We start from the raw sequence: 27,667 nt of genomic DNA, 5'->3' as shown, positions 1-27,667 counted from the left end.
TAGATTTCTAGAGTCTGCCCAGGGCTTGGTGTCAGCACCGTGCGAGCAGCTGACACAGGAAGGTTCAGAAAAAAGGGAAAAAAAAATACATATATATATATATATTTATCTCCAAAGCTCGAAAACGAGGATGAAAATCCCCTAAGCTTGGAAACGAGGATGAAAATCACCTAGGCACCGAGCATCATGCTGCTTCGTGCGGAGAACTAAGCGGGGACCCCCTCCCCCGGTCCCCGTGCCCCTGTGATCGGGACCCGCTCCGCAGCCGCGCAGCTCCGCGGAGCCGCCGGGCGGGCGGCGGCGCCTTGTCCCGGGAGGGGGCGCTGTGGCTCCACGCAGTTCACCCGAGCCGAGCCGAGCCGGGGGGGAAAGCTCCCACCTCCCCCCTGCCTGCCCCGGCCCCGCGGAGAGGGAGCCAAGCGCTGATAACGCTCCGGGGACCGGGGGGGAGAGGGGTAAATAACAACAGGGCTCTCTTCTCCGACGAGGCCAGGTGCAGCTGAATGGGTTGGGGCCGGATCCTTCCCGCTGCAAGGCGGCAGAGCCCCGCTGGTGGGTGCGGGAATCCTGCCCAGGATCTGGCCCAATGCGCGCAGGAGGCTTTGGCCCGGTGATGAAATGCAGCTACTTCTGGGACAGAGCCCAGCAGCTTTTCCGTGCCAGCAAATACTACAGGGGAAGTGAAAAATCGCTTCATGCATTGAAAGTGCAGAGATGAACTTAGCGAGGCAGAATATAAATTACCCAGAGTTAGGTAGCTGGTGCCCTGCGCTTTGATTTACACCATCCCTCTCACAAAAAGTATCACGAGATTTTAACAACCGTAAGGACCTTGGCCCATTTCCTTCCAGGCCACACAAGAGCAGCTTCCCAAAAAGGGAGAACGTCCACGCACGGAGAGACCCAGCTTCTAAAACCCACGGTCTGATCCTGTGCTTCTTCCTCTTGCCTGGAAGATGGCTACCGCCTGGGGCAGGATAGGAGGCTGGCTTACCGTTGGTGCTGAGCGGAGTCGGGGCAGAGCATCTCCTCCCGGCTACGGGGGGCAGCCCCGGGGTGTTTTGGGTGCCCTGGGAGGTTTTGCCGCGCTCTCTGTGCCACGTCCAGGAGAGGTGCTGGGAGCGGAGCTCGGTCGGACAGGGATGTGGCTTGTAATCGGTGTGGGAAGGGGAAACGTTATCAAGCAGGGAGGCCTGGGGAAGGAAACTGGATGTATCTCCTGGGTTCCTCTGTCCAGAGAGAGCCGAGCATGGGCAGAGTTGGACTAGATGGATCGGGTGATGTTCAGTGGGGTTTGGGAGTAGGCGCAGGACAGCTGTTGCTGACACGAGGGGCTGAACAGCACCATTTAGTGGAAGAAAAAATTCTAGGAGGGACTAGTGGGAGGGACAGGAGAAAGAGCAGAAATCAGAGGAGCAGCTGATTTAGACTGAGCTGAAGACTAGTGAAAGACTCAAGTTTACTTCAGGGATGCTGGATCAGATCCTAAACGAAGGTGGCATAAACTGTCACAAGCATGTCATTTGGAAAAGTGGCTGAGGGTCAGGCCCTGGATCCATTTGGTGCTTGGCCAGGGAGCCTTACAACTCGCCCGCACCTTTGCAGCCCTCTGTTCAGCGCTGCTTTCTTGCAGCCGGGAGGCAGGAAGGCCTGTAAGCAGCATCACAGGAGAGAGAGAAAGATTCTTATTTATTTTTGCTATTTGTTCTCACGACATCATGTGCTGTAACCCATTTCATAGAGGCCCACAAGGTACAGTTGGCAGAGCGTACATACCAACCGCAGCGCTGCTGCTATGTCCCCTGACAGGCCCGCTCAGCGCTGGCTACAAGCAGGGACTGTGGTGGCATCGAGGTCCCCGCAGCTCAGCTGATGGCATGTCTTGAGGTGTTGACACAGGAGCTACAATGCTTCGACTCTCACACAAATAATTCCTCTTGCCTACTTCATAAAGACAACCTGTTTCATTGCTGATGGAGCGCCCTTACCCTGGCAGCAGGGCTACGAGTAAGGCAGAGCCGCAGAAGCTGATCAGAGCAGAGAATCTAACCCAGCTCCAGATGGCCTCCAGGGGAGGACGGAGTGAATTGCTTTTGCCAGATGCATGCTGGCGTTGTGTTTGTATTGTTAATGTTGTATGCATTGTTGTTATTACTGTTTGTGTTGGTGACAGAAAGGCTGGGTAGAGGTAGAAGTTCAGGTGCCAGGAGCACTAGTACAGCTTTCAAGGCCTCGAAAGAATATTCTGTATGCATTAGCAGTGGGCTCTGTTTAACAGAGTAATGCCATCGCAGTGATATCTTTCCTTCCCAACGTTAACAAATTGCAATTGCAACAAAACGAGCTCCGCACTGATACATACCAGGCAATGACACAAACCAAGCTATACAAGACACTCTCACACACAGGAGTAGCTCCAGAAAATTTGCTCCAGGGTTTTTTGTTGTAAATGAAAGAACAAAAAAAACAAAAACAAAAAAAAAGAAAAAAACAACAAAAAAAAAAAAAAAAAACACAGGAGCAGAGGGATCTCTCACACTCCCATCCATTCCTCTGTACTAACAGGTTTCCAGCAGAGTAAGGGGGTCTGAGACCACAGAGTAGCTGGGTTCTTGTAGTCCCTTCATGGTTGGAACCTGGCTCATGGCTCTCCTGGGAGAAAGTGTGCTTTTTCACCCGGTGTTTGTAGAAGTTAAAGCCTGGAGCCTTATGGCAGGACTTCTTACAGCATAGACTTCTGCGTCTATGCATATTAGAGCTGAATGTGTGTCGTACAGCGAGTACCTGTGAAAAGCCAAGAACTACTTGCTGTAAATCATCACAGCCCGCAGAAGCCAGGGGAGTTAAATGGCTTCATGGTGAGCGAGGATCTCTATCTTAGGGTTTGATTTAGAACATGATTTAGAACCTGGCCTGTGCTCTAGATTCTACTGTGTCCATCACGATTTTGGATGCAGTTTTGGCTAGAAGTCCTGAGTCGGCAAAACTGCTCCCATTTAGCCATCTCTTTACCCCGCTGGAGCAGTGCATGAGATTGTCAGATACATTGCAAACACTGGAGACCTTTGTGATAATTTATCCTTGCAGTTGTGGATGCTGACTTGCTAAGCAGGGTGGAAGACAGGGAGGATGAGCTTTAAAACCATTGCCTTGTGCAGGCAATACATTCCAGGTGGGGCTGCCAGAACCAGGAGAATAAATAAAAGATGTTTGTTCAGCAGTTCACAGCAATCGTTAGGAAAGTGCAAAGAAGCTAAAACTAACTAAGGAAGGACAAAAGGAACTGAACTGTGACCCTGGGGAGGAGGCTAAATTCAGGACAGGCAGGAGAACCACGATGAGGAGGGGAGAAACTCTAGCTGGGCTTCTGGGACCGGTGGAATAAGCAGCAGTGAGGCTATGAGTGTCGGAGCAGCCTGGCTGCTTTTGGCGTGTGGCTGCTCTTCAAGCAGGTACAGATGGTGAGCACATAGCGAAACCCGCAGACATATGCTGGGGTACATATGTGGCTATAGGTCCCTCCTGGCTCTGCCCACCTCCTTGCTAGAATACGAGGATTCTAGTGTTATTCCAGGCATTTCTTGTGCTGCTCTGTGCTGCAGGAGATTTTCAGTAAAAATCAAAGGTGTGTTTTGAGGGAGCAGGGAGAGCGTAGGAGAGACAAGGTGAGCCTGAAGAATGCTTGAGAAATACTGAGAAAGTAGAAAGGAGAGAGCTAACAAAGACAGCACATTTGTGCTAAAATTGTGAACGGACCTAAAGCAGCAATGGGGACATGTAACGTAGCCTTAAGACCAGCAGCTATTTCTAGAATTGCTTTTGTCATGTCGTCCAAATTCCGAGTTGTTTCTGCAAAACAATTCCAGGCTTCACTCTTTTATGCCCGAGAATGCTGGTAATGTTTTTATCTGCCATGACCATTCTCCTAGAGAGAACTAGAAAGGATTTGAAAATGAGGGTGTGTTGCTGTACCGTATTTTAAGCTAGCTAGTAGATAAATCTAACCAGGCAGGTTAGATTGCCACCCATTAACATTCTGCAAGAATATTTATGTCATGTTGGCTTAAAGTAGACTATTAGCTGTAATTTGAGTTCTTGTAAATATTTGTATAAAATTATTTTTTTGTGTGCATTTATAGATATACATATCAATCCTCGTATTTGCTTCTTAGGAGAGGAAAGTTAATGGCAAAAGGCAGTGATCAGATCTGGGTGTGTTGCTCTGGGTGTTTGATAGTGAAATGGAGGAGGGAGTGGTACAATTTGATGATGGAACTGGGTCAGGCCTTGTTAAAACTGGGAACAACTAAGAAGTGCTCTGACCAAAACACCAGGAAAAAGCAACGTTTGTTGAAAGTGGAGGAACAGAATATCTCTGCAGAATGGCAAAAATAAATACAGGATGCTCAAAGAAGTAACAAACCATCAAAAGCCGAGGAAAGTCCCTTGATTAAGACACCGAGACAGGATGACAGGGTAAGAGCTATACCAGAACTGCCATCCTGGATGAAGTGAAAGGTCCATTTAGCCTGACTCTGTGTCCCACCACGGTCAGTGGTGGACACTGAAGGGATCAGAAAAGCCTGGATGAGTGCTGCCACCCCTGGGACAACCTGCCAGCTGGCTGGGGACATGCGGAGCTGACTGATGTCTCATGGCAGCTGTGTGCAGTGTCACCAGGAGGCCTAGCTCATGTGAGCATGGCTAATTCCTTCTGGAGCACTCCTGTTTTTAGCTTTCACAACATCCTGCAGCAAAGAAATTAGGTATGGGTCATGTGCAGAGGTACTTCATTTGGGTTTTTTTAGAGCTACCACATAATTTCCCTGGGTGCCTCCAACTTTTGGTTGGACAAGAAAGAGTAGATAACTATCTCTCATTCTCCGTTCCTGCCCTATTTGTGACTGGACAGACATCACATCATACCCATGTCTCCATGGCTTGCAGGCCCCATTTCTGCAGAGTACGTAACTGAGTGCTTAAATATTGCTCAAGGAATACTGAATGTAGGCTAGCTTTTAGACATCAAGTGTCACAGAGCCAGTGTAATCATATCTGCAAAGGGCCCAATCCTGTGGTCTGAATTTCATAGATAAATTCCTTATTACAGTCCAATGGATGTAATGAAACCTGACTGCAAGATCAAAGTCTAAGCAACTGCAAATCCATACACACACTGAATGCAGAGTGAATCATGTTTGTGATCTGCTGGAGTTCAGTTTCTTTGTTCCAAAATGCTGGTCAGGAAGGCAGAAGAAACATTCCCTGGGATATTACAAAGACTAACATATCATCAGAAGGAGAATCAATGGAGATTGATGGCAAATTAGATGGATACTTGAGACATTAAAAGGAAGGACTGAAAATAGAAGTGATATTATAACTGAACCGTATTAATATATTTTAAATTGCCTTACAAATATTACCAAGTTAAATAAGGAAAGAATAGTTTATTTAGTATGGGAAAGCTGGAGTGAGAAGGGACATTTGGGTTCCAGCACAAAAGTATATGAAGGTTAGAATGAAAAGTGATCAGAAACGTTTTAATGCTTTGATGATACAAGAACAAGGGGACACATCAAAATTAAAGGGCACAACTTTTAGAGTAAATTAAAAGGAAATACTCCTTTCTTCAGCCTATAGTGAAGCTACACAATTCCCTGCTGCAGAAAGTCGCTGAGATGAAAGTCTGGACGGATTTGAAGTGTAAAGGGCTACATAACTTTGTAGCAATTAATAGCATTTGCAGCTCTGCAATCTAGGACAATGGTAATCAGATCTCATGCTTCAAAGCAAAAGCTGACCATCTTCTGGGGTCAGGAAGGACATTTTCTCTCTGCATAGTAAGAACATAATATGGTTGGCCAGGTAATATGACTGGATATGGCCAATCCTGCTAGAAGCTAAGTCAGCAAGAGATTAGCAAATTGCTTCTCTGGGTGCTGGATTAAGGTATTATAAAAGGGTTTTTGCCAATGCCAAACAGCATATCAATCCAACAATCTCTTCTTCTGTGTCAACTCCCACAAAATTAATTTCACTGATTACAGTAGATATTGAAGCAGGACATAAAACGGGTGGTTATAAGCAGCTGCAGTGACCCTGAGCTGCACATTTCAGCTTCCTCCATCGCTGCCGTTATCTGCAGGATGGTGCGCAGCCCCGATGAGCCTGGAGTCTCCCCGTGCTGGGTGCTGTACAGCTGCAAGCTTCCTGCCTTCAGGGGCCTCCAGTGCAGACAGAGGAGATGGAAAAGAGTCAGGGAATGCCATCACCTCTACTCTCTACCAGGGGAAGTGCAGCACAAGGCTCAGGGATCAATTCAAATCCTATTAGAGTTAGTGGAAGCATTTCAGTTTGCAGGAATAGGAGCTCGGTCTTGGCCTTAGCTGATTTTAAAGTAGTTGATGGCAAGGGAACGGGACATCTGAGAAAACAGGGCCTTAAATATTGCAATGGGGTATGCTGAACACTTGGATAATCAACCTCTAGGGCATTTGTGAAATGTCTTCTTAAAGAATTTGCCAAAGCTGACAGAGGATGGCTGGGGCAGGGATAAAAGACCCAGTGCACCTGAAAGTTCAACCAAATTGCCCTGGTAGGAACAACACAGGGGAGAGGTAACAGTGAAGGAGCCCTTTTGTGTCCCATCTCCTCTCCCCTGTGCACCAGAGGGTCAAGATGCCCCCCAGATGGAGACCCATCCTTGTGTCATGTGCCAGGCACAATCCTGCCTCCTGCCCACTGTCTTCTACCCCCAGCAGGCCCACACTGGTGGGACGAAGGAGGAACCTGCCTTTCTCCACACCCTTCCTCTCACATCAGCCATATTTCCCTGTTGCCGAAGTCAGACATTTGTGCAAAGGGTACATGGGCTGTCATATAAAGACGGGTGCTCAGCCTTGGCAGGGGACACTTCCTGAAGTGTCTGGTGGCCACAAGCATCGCAAGGTGTGCAGAGACCTCTCTAACCCAGCCAGCTGCCCTAAGGCTGAGATAGGTAGTAGTAAAAATGTGTTTCCTTCAGGAAGGTGGGGAGGAAGAAACGCTGATGGCTGTGACGAGAGCATGTAATGTAGAAGGAATAAAGCTCCGGGAGATGTGTGGCTGGGGCCGGGAGGGAGGCAGAGCTGGCAGGTAGGAACACAAAGTTCACTGGCAAGGCAAGTGTGAATGCTGATACAAATTGCCACATCGAGAAAAATGATTCCTCTGCTTTCTGGCTTGCAAACAGCAGAGAGATGTGGCAGGCAGGTGCAAATCTGCCGACGAGGTGTTCTGTAGGTGTGATGATTACTGTGCTTACGGGCTTGGCTGGAAAGGGGAAGGATGGACAAGGGAGTTTTCATTCTGCAAAATCCATGAGAAAGATGTATGCAGAAAAGTAGCTGTTGGGTAGGATTGCAGTTTACCTGCATTATTGGAAGATTGATTTCTAATGAAGGGAGCCGAGAAGGGAGGGGAAGGAAAATTTATAGACAGCAAGAATGGGAATCAGAGCTTTAAAATGGCAGTTGTGAGTTAGTATTCTTGAAGGGCTGGTTCAAATGTGACTGCAGAGACCAGTGCTAGGTTCTGATTTCCAACCATCTGCATTAAAAATAGAGAAAAGGGAGAGAGAGAGACTAGCAGACTGGCCTTGGTGAAATTCTGCTGGGTTTGCCCCAGGGAATGAGAATTGTCCCTGCATTTCAAGTACCTGGAAGACTTAAAACACTGCCAAGGCTGAGAGGTGAGGTGAGGGTTGAAAAGGGAGAATGGCAGGCAGGAATAAGCAGATTGTAGGCTAGGCTGGGTAACTCAGGGATCTGTAATAAAACGGCACAGTGATGGATAGTGAATAAAAGACTATGGGTATATTATGGTTTACGGAGCACAGGACAGATGTGTCTCTAAGGAGACTGCGATAAGGAGTGGAAGGCAGCAGCGGACAGGGAGCAGTGGCTGTTTTGGGATGCAGCAGCACTGTGTGAATAAAGCAGCGCCGTCGCAAGATAGTTCAATCCCGATGCTGTCACCACCGTGTTATATATGACCTTGGGCAGGTCACTTAGGCTGATATCTTCCAGAAGAGCTTTTTAAATGCATGGGCAGAGGAGCTGAATTTCTTCTGTCAAAGCTGCGGTTCCAAGCCCTCCGGCTTGCACAGGGGATGTAAACCACTCAGGGAACTTGGCTCCAAGTTTGGCACAAGGAAAAATCTGGATTTTTGGAAGAGTTCAGCAACCCGTGTCCTCAGGAAATACGGTCCCCAAAGGCTGGTGTTCAGCAGTGCTGAGTCTTTTACATTTCCAGTGCTAGGCAAAAGCAGCCCCCATTTGCATTTAATTCCCCACCACCCCAGCAAAATGGCTCTGTGTTTATAAGTCTGACCTAGATTAACTTCTCCTCTCCTTGCTGAAATTAGCCTTTTGCTGGAACACGTAAGGGAAGAATACATTAATTTTGTCTCTTCCCCTCTCCTACACACAGATATGGGGCTTTTGCTTACACAACATGCCCAAGGAAGTGTGTGCACACATGCTTGCATGCACACCCATGCACACTGTGCTTTGAGATAGCTGAATGAAGATTGTTTCAGTGCAGCATATTAGTCTTTTAACCAATTTCAGCATTTGCAGTAAATAGCAATTAATGATAAAGCTGCTTACATTAAAAAGAAGAGCAAAGGAGGCTGACAACTCCTTCCTGCCAGTGGATTCTCCTGCAGTGCTTCTCATTACTTTGTTTGTTTTGAAGTTTGAAGGCAGCCAGTGTGTTTTCCCATAGTGTTTTGTTTTCTCACTGCTGCTCCTCCAAGCTGCTCACAGGGGGGAATCACCGTGTTACAAAGGACACAGCTCTGGGTTTGTGTCTCTGCCTTTGGAGCTCATGGCAGGGTAACACAAAACAACATCTTCTCTCCCATTAATGCAACAAGCTCCAGGGGAAGGGAGGCAGCTCTTCCATGGAGCCCTGAGACCAGCACAGGGCAGTCCCCAAACCCATCCTGTCTCAGAGACCAGGGACACTTCTCTGATGCTGGGGGCGTGATCCCACCTCAGGTGCCATAATGAACATGAACGGAACGGCTGGGGACAAACACATGCTCTGCTGAGCTTGCAGAGCATTACAGTAGATCTCTGTAAGCAAGATTTGGAATTAGAGAGTATAATAATAATAATAATAACAACAACAACAATAATAGCAATAATAATAATAATAATAATAATAATAATAATAGGAGAGATTAGATATACTCTAGATTTTATTTTTGTCTGTGATTTTAAAATTCCAGGCTCCTGAAAGGATGTAAGGGCTGATTTCTAGCTCAATAATGCAGTATTTTGGGAATACAATGCTGAGGATGCATACTGCATGCATCCTGTGCAGAGTGTTTGAGAGTGCAATGGCTGCTGGGACAGTGCTGAACAGCTGTGGAAGATGACAATAAGTCTTTGAAAGGTTTGTGTTTGTGCTTGCTTATATTGCCCACAACTGCTGTTAATAAAGCAAACTATACCCACAACTGTTTTTTTTTCTTTGGGGAAGCTTTCTTCCCCCCAAAGAAAACCCAAAAGAAAACTAGTACAAAGACAGTGTGTTTGGTAAAGAAACCTGGGAGCCAAATTCATGGACACTGTAGAAACACCCAGAGATATTTGGATGCCCAGGTCCTATATAAACACCTCATTTTCTTTAAATCTGCTGGATGCAGGAAGCTAAGCAGGGATGCTTCCCTAAATACCTCTGGGACTGAGATTGCCAGCAGGTGGCTGGGAGCAGGGTCCCATGCCTGAGCTCAGACACGGGAATGGGGATGGTAGAGGATGCCTGAGGAGCAGAATCACAGCACATGCTGCTCCTGTCCCTGTGCATCTATGTCTCATTTAGGGTGCTCTTCTGTGGTTTGGCTCGGGGATGGTTGGTTGCAGGGAGCTATGGTTTGTTTGTTTTTTTTTTTTTTTTTTTTTTGGGTAGTGACAGGCGCATCTGCATGGTAAATGTTTTGATTTTCTATAGGGACCTCATGCATGTTTGGTTACGTGTTAGAGAGAGATGTGCTTTAAAAAAAAAGAGGAGAGCCAAGAGAATAGGAAAACAAGAATTCAGAGAAATAAAAGGTAAGAAGGGGTACTGTAACTCTCTTGGCAATTTCTAACGGAAAAAGTAAACCCAGTCTTTCCAAGATTTTTTCCTGGGAACATTTCTCACATTTTGGAAACAAGGATTTGCTCATTTATTTTTCTGTAAATCTTACTTTAAATTCTGTTAAATGTAAGTTTATACTAGAAACGAACAAGGTACTATGAAATTCAGCAGCTCAAGAAACTCACAGAAATTCAGTCTTGCTGAGCTGTCTCATGTTGTTACAAAGATTTGACAGACAGTTATCATAATTCCTGGTAGAGATGAGAGATTAATATATATATTTTTTTCTTAAAGTTTGGTTTTGAATCAAAAAAATTAAAGGAAAAAATAATTTTAATCATGCCAACATAGCTGGGGTGGAAGAATGAAAATTTTATGTGTGACATTTAAAGGAAAGGAGAATAAAAACAATAACCTTAAGCTTTAAATTTTACAAAAATATATATTTTTTCAGAACTGGATTGTTTCACTTTTTTTTTTTTTTTTAACGTTTCCTTCTAGGTCCACTTTATAAATATTTCAATATGAAACATGAGTTTAGAAATAATTCAGTCTTTTAGATTTTTTCCCATCCTGTTTTTTTGACAGTAACTGTCTAATGAATTCAACCTGAATTAATAAGCATTGTCAGTCGATCCCCAAGCACTTTTTTGTGCCTGATTTTAGTATGTGTCAAAAATAATGTCTCGCATCTTCAATGCCTATGTTAGCAGTTTCCTTTGTGCTCCATAGTTAAAAACAATTCGTACCTCAAATAACATATACTCAAAGGGTATAGAGCAGGGGGACATAAAAGAGAAAATAAAAATATTAGTCTGGAATATTAGTCTGGAGCCACAGAGTAAATCAGTAGTAGAAGCCTTTGGAGAAGCCTATGGTCTTGACTTCCATTTCCCTGCTCTCTCACTAGGCTGCAGATTAATTATAAGTCCCTTTCTCACCCATTAGATTTGTCTCATACTTCTTCTTCGTCTGCACTTTCTCATTCACACCTTCAATTCCTTGTTACTTTTCCTCTAATTCAACTTTCCTTCCTCTCCCTTTTTGCACACTTTCCTCTCTTCTCCTCTCTGCCTCTCCCGCAGAAGACGGCTAACGAAGTGGCAAGTGTTAATGAAGTGTCCTGCCTGTGCCTGCTGCGGGGACTAGAGAAGGAGCGAGGTGGGTGAAGGAGGAGAGTAGTGAAGAGGGGGGGAAGAGGCCGATCTGAGCAGATTTTAGAGCCAGCTGAAGGCATACAGGAACGTGGGCAGGGATATGGAAACCCTGGCTGCAACAGGAGCACAGAGTCCCAGGCAAACATCTAGGGATGAGGATGTAACAGGTCCGAAAGCTGCGAGTTGTCTTCTCAAGGGCCAAAAGGACAGCAAAGACTTACAGGACCAGGAGATGTGCAGGCAAGGAGGAACCAGCAGCTTCCTCCTCCTGCTGTGACAGGACTCAAGCCTGGCCGTCTCACACTCAATTTGTCTGGATGAGCTTGTGCACAGGGACTTCTAGCACTCGAGTAAAATCAGAGACAAGCACGCATATTTGATCAGACAGGGGTTACGGGTGCTCTCTGCGCACTGGGCATTGCACGCTGGCAGGGATTAGGCCACCATCTGCTTGGTACAACGCACATCACAGGGTCGGTACCTGAAGCCGGGATGCTGCTGGAACCCCTGCCGATGTCCTCAAGTCCTGCAGAACAACATTTTTGTCTCTGGAGCCTCTGTTGTGTGGTTAATGGAGCGATGTGGACAGAGGGTGTGGATTTAGGGAGGAGAAGCATTTAAGGGTTAGATAGGAGAGGAGACTGAAGAATCTGCACTCTAGGCCTATAAGTACCTCTAGGTCCCCAAGGAATAGAGGCCAAGCACATAGCAGCTGGTGGGGGGAACTGTGATGATGCTGTGGGAACAAAAGATGTTGTCTAACCTGCAATCCAGGCAGGAGGAGGGAGAAAACAGAGATGTAAATTAGGAGGAAGCTTCCTTGGGCTGCTTTGGGCCAAGAATATTACAGCAAGAATAAAATGTCCAAGAATAGTTGGCTGTCTTTATAAACAGTGGCATTAGATGTGATAGATAACTTCAGGCTATGTCTTCACGAGCACAGTAGAGTTTAAATACCCTTCTTTGGAAATTCCTTCGAAACACCTTTGATTTCACAGGAATAAGCCAGCTAGCCACATTCCTGTTCTGCATTTGATTTACTGCTCATAGAAAATTATTTATCTATCTAGTTATTTATTATCTAATTCCATGGCTGCAGTCGAGGAAAATCTCTTCATTCCTTTTCCACAGCAGTGTCTCTTTCTCCAGCAGCTCTGAGTAGCTGGAAGGTGCCCTGGGGAATGTCGAAGCAGAATTAATTAATCATGACCAGTGATGGAGGTGTTTTTCAGATTTGGATTTGGCCAGCTGACTGCACAAGTATCTTCCTGCGAGTCAAGTTGTTGGAGAAATGCATGTGATGCCTGCTCTGGATCGCTGTCAGACAGTCACTTGGGGAGGCTGCAGAGGCATGTGGGATCTATCAAGCAGTGGGGAACTCAGCTGTGTGCTTGCTGGTGGAGGGGACCAGGCTCTCCTTTTGGCAGGACACTGTGCCAATGAAACTGTAAACTGCACTTTAACATGTCCTGTTGTGTTCCCAGCCCGCAAAGGTGTGAATCTGTCAGCATTCACCAGAAAGCCTTTTGGGCAGACCCTCATTCTGAATATCCCCTTGGAGCAGGAGGAGTTGTGATGGCACCTGACATGTGCCAAACTGGAAGTCGCTTCTCCAGCATGCCCACAAGTGGTGACAGCACTGGCCAACTGCACAGGTTGTGCTGAAGCTGTAGTGTTTGTTTTACAAATAGCTCCAAACTCTTCCAGACCCTCTTCCCTCCCCTTGCAGAGCCGAGCAGAGCATGTGCTATTCTTCCTGGTCAATGATTTCCCCCTGGCAATGGAGTAAGGTCAAGTGTCCATGCCAATTCTTTTCGATCTGTCAGCAGCCTTCAAATCCTCTGGCAATGAAAGGCTAATGATTTCCAGTGTCTGGCATGGATGGGCAATCTCTCCCTGCAGGAGCATTCTTCCTCTCCAAGGAGACTCCACTGTGTGCCTTGGAATCACAAAACATTTCCCTTGAGGACTCCTGCGGGGGGCAGTTCAGTGCTCAGTTGCATGCTGTTTTCAAAGGCATGGGGCTGTGACATTTTGGATGTGTAGGTGACAAGGGACAAGATCAACATTCAAGTTACTAAACTCTGATTTTCAAAATTCTTCATCCTCAGCCATCTTTTTCTGCCTCCAACTTGCTCCATTGCTGCCTAAAAGGGAAGCAAACGGGGGCACTTTTCTCCCCTCCCATCCCAGCGGCGAGGCCAAGCGCACAGAAATGCCGGCTGGGATGGAGCCGGTTGTGGGGCAGGGAGGGGAAACATCATCCCTTGATGGACGTCTCAGACTACAGCCGTGCTCGCCATTAGCACAGAAGCTGTAATCTGTAGTGACAGACCAGCTGGAGCAGCCGTAGACACCCGGGTGAATCTGCATGCAAAGGTGCACTCAGAGCAGCTGCGTGAGGGGACTTGGGTTTCAGACTGCGGTGCCTGGCAGGAGAGGCACGGCCCTCCAAGAGGGCACGCAGACAGGAAGGCCTCTGCTACTTTAAATAAACCCCCAAAGGCTGGGGGTGCTTATTCACATTGCACAAAACATCCCGCCCACGAAGCCCACGTGGGAGGCTGGGACTAAGTGCTCTGCAAGGGGGGCTGGCTGGGGGAGGGAGCAGCCCTTCCTGCCTCTTCAGACTTTCTTTTGGTGGGATGAAAGGGAAGGAGAGGGGAACAGAGGCTGCTGATGCATAGCCCTGCTCTGGCCCCTGCTCCGTCCACCTCCACGCCCGGCCTTTGTGCTCCATGTGCTATGCACCGATGGTTGGGACAGGCTCCCCATCCCCTCGTCTTCAGCCCCACGAGCAGAGACCTTGGCACCGAGACCCGCTGCCCTCCGTCTCTTATCGAACTGCACAGAGTGCACAGGAGCCGCTGGGGACATTTTCATCCATGAAATGAAGAATCGATAGCGCTGCCTCATTACAGGCTCTGCTCTGTGCGGCCGCTCTCGCTTTTCTTTTGCTGCTCGCCTTGCCCCTCTTGCCAACCTGCTTCTGCCACTGCACACACCTGGTGGTGGAAATTCATGGGTAGCAAACCCCTCTGCTATGCATGAAGGAGCAAAATTGTGCTCTAAAAGAGAGAGGGGAAAAAAAAAAGAACAGGTAGACTTCCAAGAAGGAGGTGGAATATATCTTTTAAAAGCATGTAAGTGGCTTGGAAGCCAAAGGCGCCAGGAGGTCAGTGGTATTCAGATGTTTAAGTTCCTGATGCTCATGAAAACATTACATGCAGACTCTACCCTGGGAAAATGCTTTTCTCTTTTCTTTTCTTTTCTTTTCTTTTCTTTTCTTTTCTTTTCTTTTCTTTTCTTTTCTTTTCTTTTCTTTTCTTTTCTTTTCTTTCTTTTTTCTTTTCTTTTCTTTTCTTTCTTCTCTTTTTTCTTCTCTTTTTTATTTTCTTTTTCCTTTCCTTTCCTTTCCTTTCCTTTCCTTTCCTTTCCTTTCCTTTCCTTTCCTTTCCTTTCCTTTCCTTTCCTTTCCTTTCCTTTCCTTTCCTTTCCTTTCCTTTCCTTTCCTTTCCTTTCCTTTCCTTTCCTATTTTATTTTTAATTTTCTTTGCTTTTTTAAAGCAAGCAGAGAAGTTGGTTTTGTCAAGTGCAGAGGGGACCCAAGCTGTGCTATGCAGTCACTGAGCTGACAGAGCTGCTTGGAAAACGGACATGCTATTTCCTTGGGAGATTCTCGCCTTTTGATTTGTGCTATTTGTGTTTGTGTTTTGTTTTTAAAACTCCATTTTGAATCAGAATCCTGCTCCCACAAATCTCTTATGGCCAAAAAATTTCAAAAGTAATTATTGGAGGTCATCAAGATCCTCTGCTTCTATAGCGCTAAAGTGCTATGGGAAATATTCAGCACAGTGTAAGGATAATACATATAATAACTAAAACACCACAAAATGCTTTCTGCGGTATATACTTTAAACATATTAAACATATATCAACACAATGCGGAATAAATAAAAATGTCAAAGCAAATTAATTGAAACAACATAAAAATAACATGTTTATCTCCTCAAAATGAAACATTTTGGTATAACTGAAATGAGGAGAGAAAATCAGAATGATTTGTTTTGACACTTTAAACATAAAAAAGTTTGTCAAAATTGACATGTTCCCATGCAACGTTTCGATTTCAAGAGAACTGCATTTTTCTGCAAAAAACTGTTCTGTCAAAATTTTTTGACCAGCTCTACTTACAGTCTATCTAAACAGACAAGCATCACAGCCAAGACTCTCAAACGCTCCAGGTGGTCACAAGATGGATTTAGCACAGAGCAGAACAATCTCAAAGAAGGAAATAAATAAACTCACAGATACGGGTGGCCTGAAACTCGGGTACCAAACTGCTTTAATATTAGAGATGCTCAGCCCTGAGTGGTTTTGGAATCTAAACCTAGAGAGGAGTGAGTTCCTTCAGTTTTCGGAGAATCTGTGTCGATGCACTGATGGAAGAGGTTATTATTTGTGATGGTCAGATGCCAGTGCAGATTCTCAGTATCCTCTGGGATTTTTCAGTTCTTGGCATTGGTTGGGGTCCAGCTAGTAACAACCCTTCTGTGCTTGAAAGATTAATACTAGTAAGTATGAGATGGCTTGATTTTCCATGCATCCTTCCTTCTCATTGAAAATCCCAGAACTGGGGCTTGTGGAATAGGCTAAACGCAGCACTGCAGGTAGGTTGGCACTGGGTTTCAAAGCTGCTGAAAACAGCTTTGGCTAGGAATTCTCCCACCTTCATGATGCACAGATTTTAAATCTTCTCATTATATAAATGCAGTTTCAGGTTAATTTGAGCTTCTAATTTAATACACTGTTCCAAATTAAGAGTTAATATGATATTTGATTATCTTTTTGCAATGAGATTCAACCCAAGGCTCATTGACTTCAATAGAACTTCCAGCAGAACCTGCTACTGCTGGGCGCTGCATGGATGCACGCCTGGTGCAGGAGACCAGCATTCAAGATTTCTGGCTTCTATTTCAGAAGCTGCCAATTTTTATTTATTTATTTATTTATTTATTGTTATTTGGGGCTATTACACATTTTAGCTCACATTTAGAGTCTGAATTTAAGCTCCTGTGCACAAATGTGCATACATCTTCCCCTATATGGGGAGGCAGGACAGTAGAAGGAGCTGAACCAGCCTCAGACCAGGGCTCTATGGACTAAAGAATTCTTCCTAAATCCTTAAATCAATGTGAGATTCATGCAGCACACCTCTCAGTCACTGGACAGCATCCATCACATCACTGCAGTAGCCAGTTAGCCTAACGCTGGTTCCAGTTCCAGCTCTGTTCCTCCACAAAGCCCAAGCCGTGCCAGCCTCGTGAGGTCTCAGCCTGGCAGGACTGCTGCACAACGGGCTCAGGCAGTGGCTGCAGGAGCTGGTGTGGCTAAATTCATGGAGATTTTACAGCCACAGCAAATTCTTCATTCACCCTGTGTGATATGAGAGGTGGATCTGCTCAAGGCCAGAATTTGCAGCCGACAACTCGGGGTCCTTTTTCCCTCCCATTTTCAGCTGCCCCTGGTTCCGCTGGCATCATCCAGCAAGAACGGTGGCAGAACCTGGTGCCCATAGGAAGCTCCGAGTTAAATGGGGCTTTTCATCCTGGCAGGCAGGGCTGTCATTATCCAAGCAGCAGGAGCTGTACCAGGAGAAGCAGTGGCTTGAGGATTTTAACCCCTTGTGCTCCTCCAGCCAGAGCTGAGAAATGCAAAAGACCTCAGTCAAGAACTAAGCTCCTTTCTGAGGGGAAGAAAAACAGGAAGACACATAAGTTGCAAGGATCATTAGGTACCCTCAGGTTGCTGGCATAACAAAATAAGCAGTATCTGCTTGCATTTCCCAGGGATCACTCCATGTGGCTGTGGTGGCATAGTGCCTGCCTAGGAGTGAACTTCAGAAGAATAAAAATAATGCGAAGAACGTCAGGTGTGGGATAACAGTTGATCTTTTGGATTTAACATTAAATTATTGCTGTTCAGGGCAGATTTGGCACTGGTATTTTTCCTTCTAGCTCTCTGCTTACAGGTCCAAATTGTTGCAATGGAATATATTAGAAAGGCAAGGCTGGCACACAGAGTGGAGTAGGCATGAAAGCAAGAACCAGGGTTTCTGGACTCTGACCCAGACCTCTTTGAATTCAGTTTTCAGATTATTGCCTGTCTCAGTTTTCCAGTAGAAATGGCAGGGAATAGTAAGATTTTTATTCAGTTGTTCAGTTTATTGTGCAGAGTTTGCAGGTGTTTCTACAAATCCGTATTCCAACATGCAACAGAAGCATTAAATGAATTTGGACATTTTCTTTGTGCATAAATTACAAAATTTATTTTGGTTCAGTCAAAACATACTGTTTAAGAAAACACTTCATTTTGATTTTTAACGTATATTACTCAACATGTAATGAAAAACAAAACACAATCTTGAACCAATCCTTTCCAAATAGAAAACTCAACACATTCTGTTCCAAAGAAAAGCTGACTTTATCAAAATGCTTTTTTTCCCTTAAATCAACAAATTTCTACAAAGTGTTTTGCCTTTGATGAATTGGCATTTTTCTGACATGAAAATGAGCAATCCAAAAAAAAAATTCTAAGCAGCTCTGTGGCAAGTCTTAGCTAATTCTGGAACAGTAGCATGAAGGTGCGTAGGAAGGGTACTGCAAGAAGATGTAACATTGAGCTGAGACTTAAGAGATTTGGGTTGAATTCCTGAAGCACTTAAGAAATGATCTGGGGCAAGCCATTAATCTACCCCGTGTCTCAATTCCCATTCTGCAGAACGGGAAAAACAGCATTTCCCGATCTCCTAAAGCTACTGCAAGGATAAAAACCTATTAACACTTATGAGATTACTGGACTTTGATATAAGGTGTTTAAATACTGAGGAAGACAGAAAGCAGAGCTGCATTTTTGTGTAACTTAGACTGAAATTATGGGGAAGTGGACCGGCTTGGACAATAATTTAATAATAGTAGGAATAATTTCAAGTTCAGGGGCAGTGTTTAATAGAAATCACTGCTCACCACCCACCATATTTTTTCTTAATAAGCAGCTCAGAAATGTGCAATTTATCATTATTATTACCATCTATATATGCATTCTATCTTTGCCACTTCACAAATGAGAGGAGTTCCTCACAAACATCTACAAAGCTAGCTCATTATCCAGCCTCCCTATTTATAACTCTCATTTATGACAATAGCTATCAAAATCTTGCCAACGGTAGGGCTGCTGGTGTGCTGACACCACTGCTCCGCAGCACGCTGAGCGGTATTATCTCACTGTTCCCTCGTGTTCCCCCATCTGTCCCTGACCATCTGGTGTCCTTGGTCTTCTAATTAGATTGTAAGCTTTTTGGGGCATGGACTGCCTTCCTGGTTGTACAGCACCTAGCACGATACCGTTGCAGTCCCGGATTCAGCAGGACTGTCTTCAAAATATCATTCTTCACCCCATATCAGCACACAATGCAGAAGATACTTTTAATTCAGTTCCTGATCTACCAAGCACTGTTAAATGGATCCTCTTTCTAAGTAGAGTCCTGAACCAAGCCTCTATGGGTCCTGGATTTCAGAGCAGTGTCTTTGGCATCTTGGTTAGTCGATTCACAGTGAGGTCTAATGAAGTTTAATTCCCTCTGTTAACACTGTCCAGCACCACCTGATGTTATGACTTGGTGGAGATTGCATCCCTGCCACACTTCTTCATTTTCAAGCTGCCTCTGATCCTCATCACAAGAACATCAGTAGTTTATAATTAGCTGGAGTGTGGGGACAAATGAGCTGAAATAAGGCACCTAGTTGTTACCAGTGTGATTCTCACCTCACTATAGGCAGGGAGCAATTAAGAGTTTTTGCACAAAAATGGCTTCCTTTAGGCTGCTGGTTGAACTGCATTAATAACAAAGGATACATAGGGTGTTTTTGGTTCACTGAATATTCTGACAAGTTGTAAGCAAAGTGTTGACAAACTGCAAAGAAAAAGGCCTTATTTCCTCCGAGTCATTTAGGGTCAAAAGAAATATTTTTATCACTGTGCTGTCTTAAGAGGCTAGAAGGACGAACGAAAAGGGGGAAAAATACCCCTAGCAGTTTCAAATGGAAATTTGGAAATGTGTCCCCTTGGTACTCTTAAAACTAAAACATTCACATCACCCAATCATTATTTCTTTTATTTCTTTCAGCATGAACAATTTGGAAAAGTTGAAGTACATTTTTAAACTGTACCAGTATTTTAGGAGAGGAATTTCTCATCCCCCTTCCTTGCCTTTTCTCACCAAAAAGTGTCTCAGCTGATGAATATCCCTCATGTCTAAGTGCTCACACACATTTCAAAGTAAAGTGGGCAAAGAATAAGTGCAAATTTAGACACTGATCAGAAAGTTACAGCAATTGCTGAACTGTAGTTCCATCGCTGACTCCACTGCAGCTTAAGCCACAAAGACCCCCAGGGCAGAAGTGGCCAATTTCTGTCTTCCCAGGGCTCAGGTTTATCCACAGAACTTTGTATGACTTAACAAACCCTGACAGGTTGGCTTCCCCGTCCCTTTCCATCCACATTCCCTGTTTCCCTGACACACAAGAGATGTTCTCAGCTTGGCTGGATTGCTGGCCAGCATTTCAAGAGAACAGCTAAACCTGCTCCATGGGCAGGAGCTACCTTCCAGCAATTCCCCCTCCGAATCAGGTGCAAGACATAAATATTGTTGCTCCAGCTGCAACCAGTGACCTACCAAGAGTGAAACCCTAAAGGTGTAGGGCAGTAGTTACCTGTCTAGCAGAAATGTGAGTGTACTTAAAGCAGGGGATGTTGAATAAAATCTAGGAGAAGGTAAAAACACTTAAAATTAAGCATGCACTTAAGCTGTTTGCTGAAATGAGGTCAGACGTTTGTCACTTTGCAGGGTCGAGCTCTAAACTAACTTGAGCTGTTTCATCTCTCCCTTGACACTTCAGTCTTTTACTAATTTATCAGCATCCTAAAGCAACATGTGAAGTTGCTGCAGAACAGAAGCATTTCAGATACAAATAGCAATTGTTAGCCTCTTCCCTCTGTTAAACGGCAGCAGGCAGAAACCTCTCTCAACCTGCCAAGAACCAAATGTGGGACACAAGAAAGAATTATTGGTGCATGAAGCTTGAAGAGATAGGGGACTTATTTCTTTACTAAAAATAATGTGTTCAGTAATTTCTCTTTCCCAAGTCTACATTTCTGATGGAAATAGTTTACAACAATGAGCGTGAGAAAACAGAAGGGATGTGTGCAAGATCAATTTGACTCTAATAGAAGGGATAAATGAAAGGTACAGAGGTTAGAAGAAAGGTGGAAAATCCCAGGAGGCAGAGGCAAAGTGTAGTGTTCAGAGCAAGCAACAGACAGCCAACTCCTGCACTCTGCCTTCCCATTTACAGCGGTGATCTGGGGCTACGCAGCCTCCCCAACAAGAATCTGATCTCACAGTATCGTTTTCTGTAAAATCTACCATTCTGAGCTACCCAGCTGTATAAAAATTACCTTTTAAGTGGCTAAGTAGACACCCAGCTTTATTCCTTTCTTCTTATTTCAAGAAACAATGGGAGTAACAGCACTTGCCTGCCTTACTAGAGTGCTGAGAGCTTTAATTAATGTCTCTAATTCAATTTGAACTCCTTGGATAAAAGGCACTGCCTTGTGACAGCAAAGGTATTGCCCAAAATAGAATATAATTAACACACAGATATCAATCACAAAGAAATTAAGTGTACATTCAAATACAACTTGCTCTTTACAGAAAGCACCTGCCTATTTTTCCTCCAAGAATCCTGAAGACTTATAAGACAAGGAACATTTAATGTTCCAGGCTGAATTCTGATTAGAATAAGGCCTTTTTAAACTGCCTCCCTAAAAGGGGTTGCGACAGAAATCTCCATTTACCCTGACAGATGTGCCTTCGTGATGGACAATGCTGGAAACTGATTGTTATGTGCCTCAGAATCAGTACTTCTCACATCTTCTTATCCCAGCATTTATTTACTGTGAACTTGAACCTATGTCCTGGCTCACCAGCTGATCATGTTTATTAACAGATACGATAATTGCATCATCTTGCTTTTTGAGATGAACCAGAAGGACCCAGATTACTACAGCACTGTGTAATGCTCCAGAGTGGGCATAAGCTTTGTAGCTTGTTTTTTCTTCTTCTTTTTTTTTTTTTTTTTTTCCTAACTGCTGCATTGCAAAGCTTTCTGACACCTTGAGGTGGTTGTCTTTCATCGCTTTTAGGACACGAACACCTAACGAGCCATGTGGCCAGCAGGGCTGCATTTTGCTAAGTGCTATCCTCAGGTAGTGGCTTCTCCAACAAGATTGCAAATCAGTCTGACAAATACTATTGTATGCCCAAGCTGATAATAGGAAAGTGAGGGGGAAAAATAATACGTTTAAGGGCATTGCCCATGATCACTGGGTGCATCTTGTGCAGAATTGAGCAGAATGTTGGCTTCCTGGATCAAAAGCCAGTGTCTTCCTCTACCAAGGCTGTCCTTTAATGCAGAGATTGCTTCTGTGACAGATTTAGCTTTTAGTTTGTCTTGGATCTCCTACCCAAAGGCTATATACATGCAGACATCCCCCCTTCCTCTTCTTCCCCCATCCACCTTGAATCCACAGAACATAACTTACATCAGTGAAGCCCCATAATGCCACATAACAAATTAATTTCAGATTCAAACTTGTTAGGAGTTAGATTGAATAGACCTCACATTATTGCCTTAGACACAAAATAGTCCCACTTTAGTAAGCTTTATAGCTTCCATGGGGACCAGCCCCATGGTGTGTATTAATATTTAACGCTAAACAACATCTCTACAGAAGCTACAGGGGGGAAAAAGATACTACTAAAAAATTAAAGGTGGTTGTGTGCTAGTCATCTAGACCCAGTTGTGCTCTACTACCCTCACTGCCTCAGGCACCAATCCTTGCTCTCAGCACTGATACCTCCAGTATCCAGCTTCCAGGTGGGAGATGTGGCCACTTCTTGTGGTCTCAAGGCATGTTCTTGACATGTCTTAACCCCTGGTTAAGAGTCGTTGCATTTCTATTCATCCTGATTCTAACTTCAACCTAAAAGGAAAGGAAGGGAGGATGAAGATGTGTGTGGGGGGAATTAGTGAATATCTCCTCTCTGTTATAAACTGAAATCTCCCCAGTGTACGCTCCTCAGATATGGAAGGACACAGTGGGATTTCTCTGAAGCCCACTTCATTTAGTTGTTCTCATATTTCTGTTTATGCTTGCACTGAGCTGGGAGCAGGAGGTGAGCTATCGCTCCACTTTGGTATGTAAGAGCTCCCTTCCTCTCTGCAATAGAAATTCAATAGGAAGTGAAATGTTTAAAGGAAAACTGATCCAGGCTGGCTGATGAAGGAAGTAGTTATGGAAGAGTTTAATGAACAGGCAACCAAGAGGGTGAGGAGGATGTGCACAGATCATTATCAGCAGCAAACCTACATACCTGTCTAGCAGTGAATATGCTGAGCTTGCAGCCGTGTGCCTGTGATGGCAGAGTGCTGTGGGCATGCAGTGAGCAGTGGGGCAGAGAAGCAGCCTGAACAGAGAAGCAGGAGAAAAAAATCTCCTGAACTGGAATATGGAAATGCCCACGGTGGGATGTAGCTGAGAGCATTTCCAAGTAACACCTCAGGTTCATGATCACTGTGAGTGGAAGCAGACCTGTACCATACCCCACTGGGAATATGCTGTGTGCCCCTCGATGTGGGGCAAGAATCCCCAAACCCTGTTTTTTTTAAGGTAAAGTAGTACTGCTCTTTTCTTAGAGGTGAGGGACTAAAACACTGAGATCTGTCCTGTTTATGGCAGAAATGGGAGTCAGTGGTGAAGGCTAATATTAAAAATGTCCCCAGAATAGGAACAACCTCCTCAGTCAGGAGCTACAGGTGCCATTAGGTTTAATAGCAGTAATATTCTATCTGGAATTAGAAAGAAGTTTATATGTGCCCAACAGAAAAAAGTGAACATTCGTTGGCTTTCCCATACTTAATTTTTTTTTTCATTTCTTCATGCAATGCAACAGCTGACTGTCGTTTTTAACTAGACTTTACACAATTCTGTTTTGTCAAGCGCTGCTGAGCTCGCCGCAGCTCCACAGGCACATGCTGTGCACACGTGCAGCCTCCCACATGCCCCGCCGCGCGCACACTCGGCTCTTGTGCTCCCCGTTGCACCCCCAGATCCAATACACCCGTGCAGAAGATGTGCACTCGCTGCCACAGGCTGCATCTTTGCTTTGTTCCCAGAGAAAGCTCCTGGAGTCGAGGAGATGGCCACGCCAGCCATGATGCTGATGCCCTCTGCACCGTACCACGGTGCTTGCAGTAGGCAGACTCTCACCTCCACATGCAATGCTGCAAATGTACGTGGGGCCTCTAGCACACCAGTGCAACCTTTTCTTAGCAAGACCTTTTCCCTCTAGGAACTGCAGACTTTCAGAGTGCTTGTGGTGGACTCAGACTCCCAACAAGCAGGGTTGTTGGAGATGTACAAATACGCCTGACACCAAAACTCTCAGTTGTAAGCTCTGCGTAGCCTGATTTTTCCTGCTTTTAAAGAGTAGCTCCAGGCTCTTTGAGCTATATTAATGCAGAAATGTGTGGGTATCGGCTGTCCTGAGGACAACTTTTGGCTAGGTTTGTACTCCCAGAGTGTGGGCCATGGCCTCAAGGCTGCTCTGCCTGGGCATCCCCACCATGCTGGCACATCCCCACAAAACTCAGCAAGGCAGCCAGATGGACAGGAGGTGGGCAGGAGGAGGAACATGTCTTGTGTGGGGAGAGGGCTTTTTCAAAGCCGCGTCAGCAGCTCCCAGCAATGAGGATGTTCAGTTCTGATGACTGGGGAGCACAACCCAGCACGCTGGGCTGCTGCTGCTGCTGTGTTCCCCTCAGTGTCCCAGTTAGCAAGCCGAAGGGAATGGGATTGGTGTTGGGCACGGGTGCTGACAAACCGAGCTGCTCCCCTTCCACCGGTGGAGCACACGGCTCCATTCGGAGAGGGGCACTGTGCCAGCAGCATGACTGCGGGGGCGGATGATCTAACGGCTGAAACACTGGAAATGGGAGTCAGAAGATGAGGGCTCTCTTCCAGCTGTATCCATGGCTTGCTGCGTAACCTTTGGCAAGGCGTTTCACCCCTCTGTTTCCCTTCCCACTCATCATATGTCTTGTCTGTTCAGACACCGAACACATCGGGGAGAGGAGCTGGCTCATAGCAGGGCTGCCCGCAGCCATGCTTTGCATGTGACGGACGGCATGCCCTGCACCAGGTGCTGGGGAGCACCCCCGTAAGCCTCCTAGTAAATCTCCCACTGCTCAATATGCATGCTCAGCATGAACTTCAATCTTGGGAAGAGCCCCGAGGTCCTACTGTGATCCCAATAGCAACAGACCTCGTCCCCCCCTCCAAACACATGACTCCCAAGCACCCCGGCAGGGAAGCAGGTTAGGGTGATTTTTATCCTTCAGCATTTGGCAGGATTTCAGAGTCACGTGTGGCTGTGTGTGTGTGTCTCTGCGTCCGCATGCGCTCGTCGCTGAAACCTGGGTAATTATTTTGTTTTATTTCTTTTTTGGCAACACTTTAAAGCAAGAGCTGGGTCTTTATAGATTGCTCAGGTTGCATGGAGTATGGATTACAGATCGTCAGTGAGACATGAAAGGAGAAGACACGTTTCTCTGGCACAGCATTAAAGGGACGATAAATGGGTAATTGTAGCCTAGGGTGCGGCCACCTTCTGCACCCAGCCCTCACTCGTCTTTGCGGCACTGCGGAGAACTTCATGAGGGAAATGATGGAAAAGCTGGGGTGAGGATGGCTCAGGTCGGGACCTGGTTATTTCAAAGGTGGTATGTGCTCAGGAGGTTAAAGGCACCACTTAGGTGTGAATAAAACACTGCCAGATACTCCAAGCAGTAATGCAGGCAGACTGAAGGCTTTTAAAATGTGTTTTTTTTCATGTCTCTTTTACCCTGAGAGACAGTTGTCAAAGGATCAAAGCAATTCCCATTTCTAAACTCTCTCTTTCTCTCCCTTCTCCCTCCCCTCCCTCCATTTCTTTCTCTCTGTTTCCTTCCCCCTCTTCCCTCTCTTTTTCAACAGGACTCCACAGAATGGAGCAAGAATGAGAGGAAAAAGGCAGACAGAAAAGCATGAACTGGAGGCTTGTTGAGTTCCTCTACCTCCTGTTTATATGGGACCATATACTAGTACAGCCCTCCCACCAGGACCCCGCTGCCACCAACCAACATGTCTCCAAGGAGTTTGATTGGCTTATTTCAGACAGGGGGCCCTTCCACCACTCGCGGAGCTACTTATCCTTTGTGGAAAGACATCGTCAAGGATTTACAACCAGATATAAAATATACAGGTACGTTGGTTCCTGTGGCTCCCGTAGCTTGGGTAAGCTGTGAGGTGGTGGGAACTTGGCCAGCTCCCTTGAGCTCGTGGCCTAGTCGATGGGGGGGATGTGCCACTGCACCCGTTCCACATGGAGATGTTTCTCTGGTTCCCCACAGCCCTCAGCTGGCAATGCAGATTGCTTCACAGGCTCAGATGTAGTGCTCTGATCATGAGATGAAGGCACCACAGTGCCCTGGCAGTGTGCACAATGTAGATTGAGAAGAAAAAGGACTAAGGGTGTGGGTGCACTTTGTGGGACAGACCAAAAATTCAAAGTCAGTTTCACGAGCAAGTTTCTCAAATCTGTCCCAATGGGCAGACCAAGCATCTGTATCAAATTCACATAAGTGCTCTGCCAACAGTTTAAGGTTCACATGGCAAGAACAGACATAAATACAAGGCACATGTCGGGACGGCAGTTCTCACGCTGCCGTGCATGCGCCCTAGCTGTGTGCCGCTTACTGCAGGCCTCTGCAGATGATCTCCGAGCATGAGTCAGACTTGCATCCAGAACTGTGAGCTTGGTTTGAAAGTCATTCAATTAAAAAACTACAGAAAATAGGCAGAATTTGGATTTTCCTTTGCCTTCTAGGTTTTTCAAGCCTTTGTTGTTGCCTGTTTCAAGTGCTTCTTGGCAGCTGTGATATCCAGAAACATACTTATCTTTTTGTTATTTGAATATGAAAAGCTGGGGTGCTCATGTGAGGCTCCTATTAGAGCAGCAGGCACTTTGGAAGGAAGGGGAATAAGCCATCAAGAATCATGAGATTTGGGCTAAAACCCAAAGACCAAACTCTCATATAGACATGTGCACATTTCCATAATTATATATCCCCGTCGTGCTTCGGAAAGACACTTGCAAACGTAGCTACGCAAACTAGTGGGTAGGAAAGTGCTAGTGAATTGCCTACCGGCAACACGCATGCAGAGACACACATGTGTTTGCTGGGGGTCAGGGGGGGCTGAAAACCACTTGTGTGCAGGCAGCCTTCTCCCATGGGCAGAAAGCCAAAAGCACTTGCGGGGTAGCAGCAACATGTGAAATATCATTGACGTGTGGGGAAGAAAAATGAGTTTTGCCTGTCCCATCATGGCCTGCGGGGAGTGCAGTATCCCCTCCCCTCACACCAGCCCGCGGAGCAGGGGCAGGTTAGCATGGGTTGAAGACGTTGTCCTGGCTTGTCCTCCTCATTCCAAACAGCCTGGGGGACAACAGCCGCAAAAAGCAGAAATAGTGCTGCCACACTTCCTCTGGGGATATCTCACAGGCTTTGCTCACACAGAGGAGCAGAGAAAAGATGTCTTTTTAATAAAGACTTCCCTGCTGGTTGTGGATAAGCCTGGCTCCCCCCTGCCCTGCTGGACTGGGGCTGCGCTCCTCTGCCCTACACAGTGCCCTGGCAGTGGCTCTGCCCTTTGCTAAAGAACTCTTCAGCCCCAAACGCTGCCCTGGCAGGCTCTAGGAGCTGCAGTGGGAGGGAAATGCATGCAATGGATGTATTCAGACACCTCCAAGAGCTGTCAGGGTAGGTCAGGGCAGAGATCTATCAAGCCAGGGATCCTGTCTCTGAGAATCACGGAGAAAAGGGGCTGGAAGGACCTTGGGAGGTCATTTAATCCATGCCGCTTCCCCTAGGCGGGCTCAGCCTGTACCTGTGGTGCATCTGACAGATTTGTGAGCAACCTCTCGTGAAAGGTTTCCTGCAACGGAGAATTCACACCTGGAGCAGACAGGCTGCACCATGGCTTTGCTCTCCCCATCCTAGTAAAGGAGCTAAAATTTTGCTCTAATGTGAAGCCTGTGATTTTTAGTTTTATCTGCTATGGGGTGAGGAGCAAATTCCCCTTTGGTCTGTAGTAGACTGCTAAGAATTTGAAAGTTTATCTTAGTTCAGGGTGAACTTTATACATGGGAAGTGGAAAAG

At 45.8% G+C, this 27,667-nt stretch overlaps 1 protein-coding gene across 1 annotated transcript in view; it reads left to right on the top strand.

Moving 5' to 3' along the window:
- The window catches only part of BRINP1 (BMP/retinoic acid inducible neural specific 1), an 85,696-nt gene that overhangs the window by 3,007 nt on the left and 55,022 nt on the right, over positions 1-27,667 (top strand). Inside the window, exon 2 of the mRNA XM_040531827.1 lies at positions 25,443-25,710. Coding sequence (XP_040387761.1) covers positions 25,493-25,710 — 218 coding nt within the window. The 5' untranslated portion in view covers positions 25,443-25,492. The remainder of the gene's footprint in view (positions 1-25,442; positions 25,711-27,667) is intronic.

The sequence above is a fragment of the Cygnus olor genome, chromosome 19, assembly GCF_009769625.2.
Source record: "Cygnus olor isolate bCygOlo1 chromosome 19, bCygOlo1.pri.v2, whole genome shotgun sequence".
NCBI classification, from domain to species: Eukaryota; Metazoa; Chordata; class Aves; order Anseriformes; family Anatidae; genus Cygnus; species Cygnus olor.
Note: the sequence above shows the minus strand (reverse complement) of the source record. Positions and strands in the feature narration are given on the sequence as shown.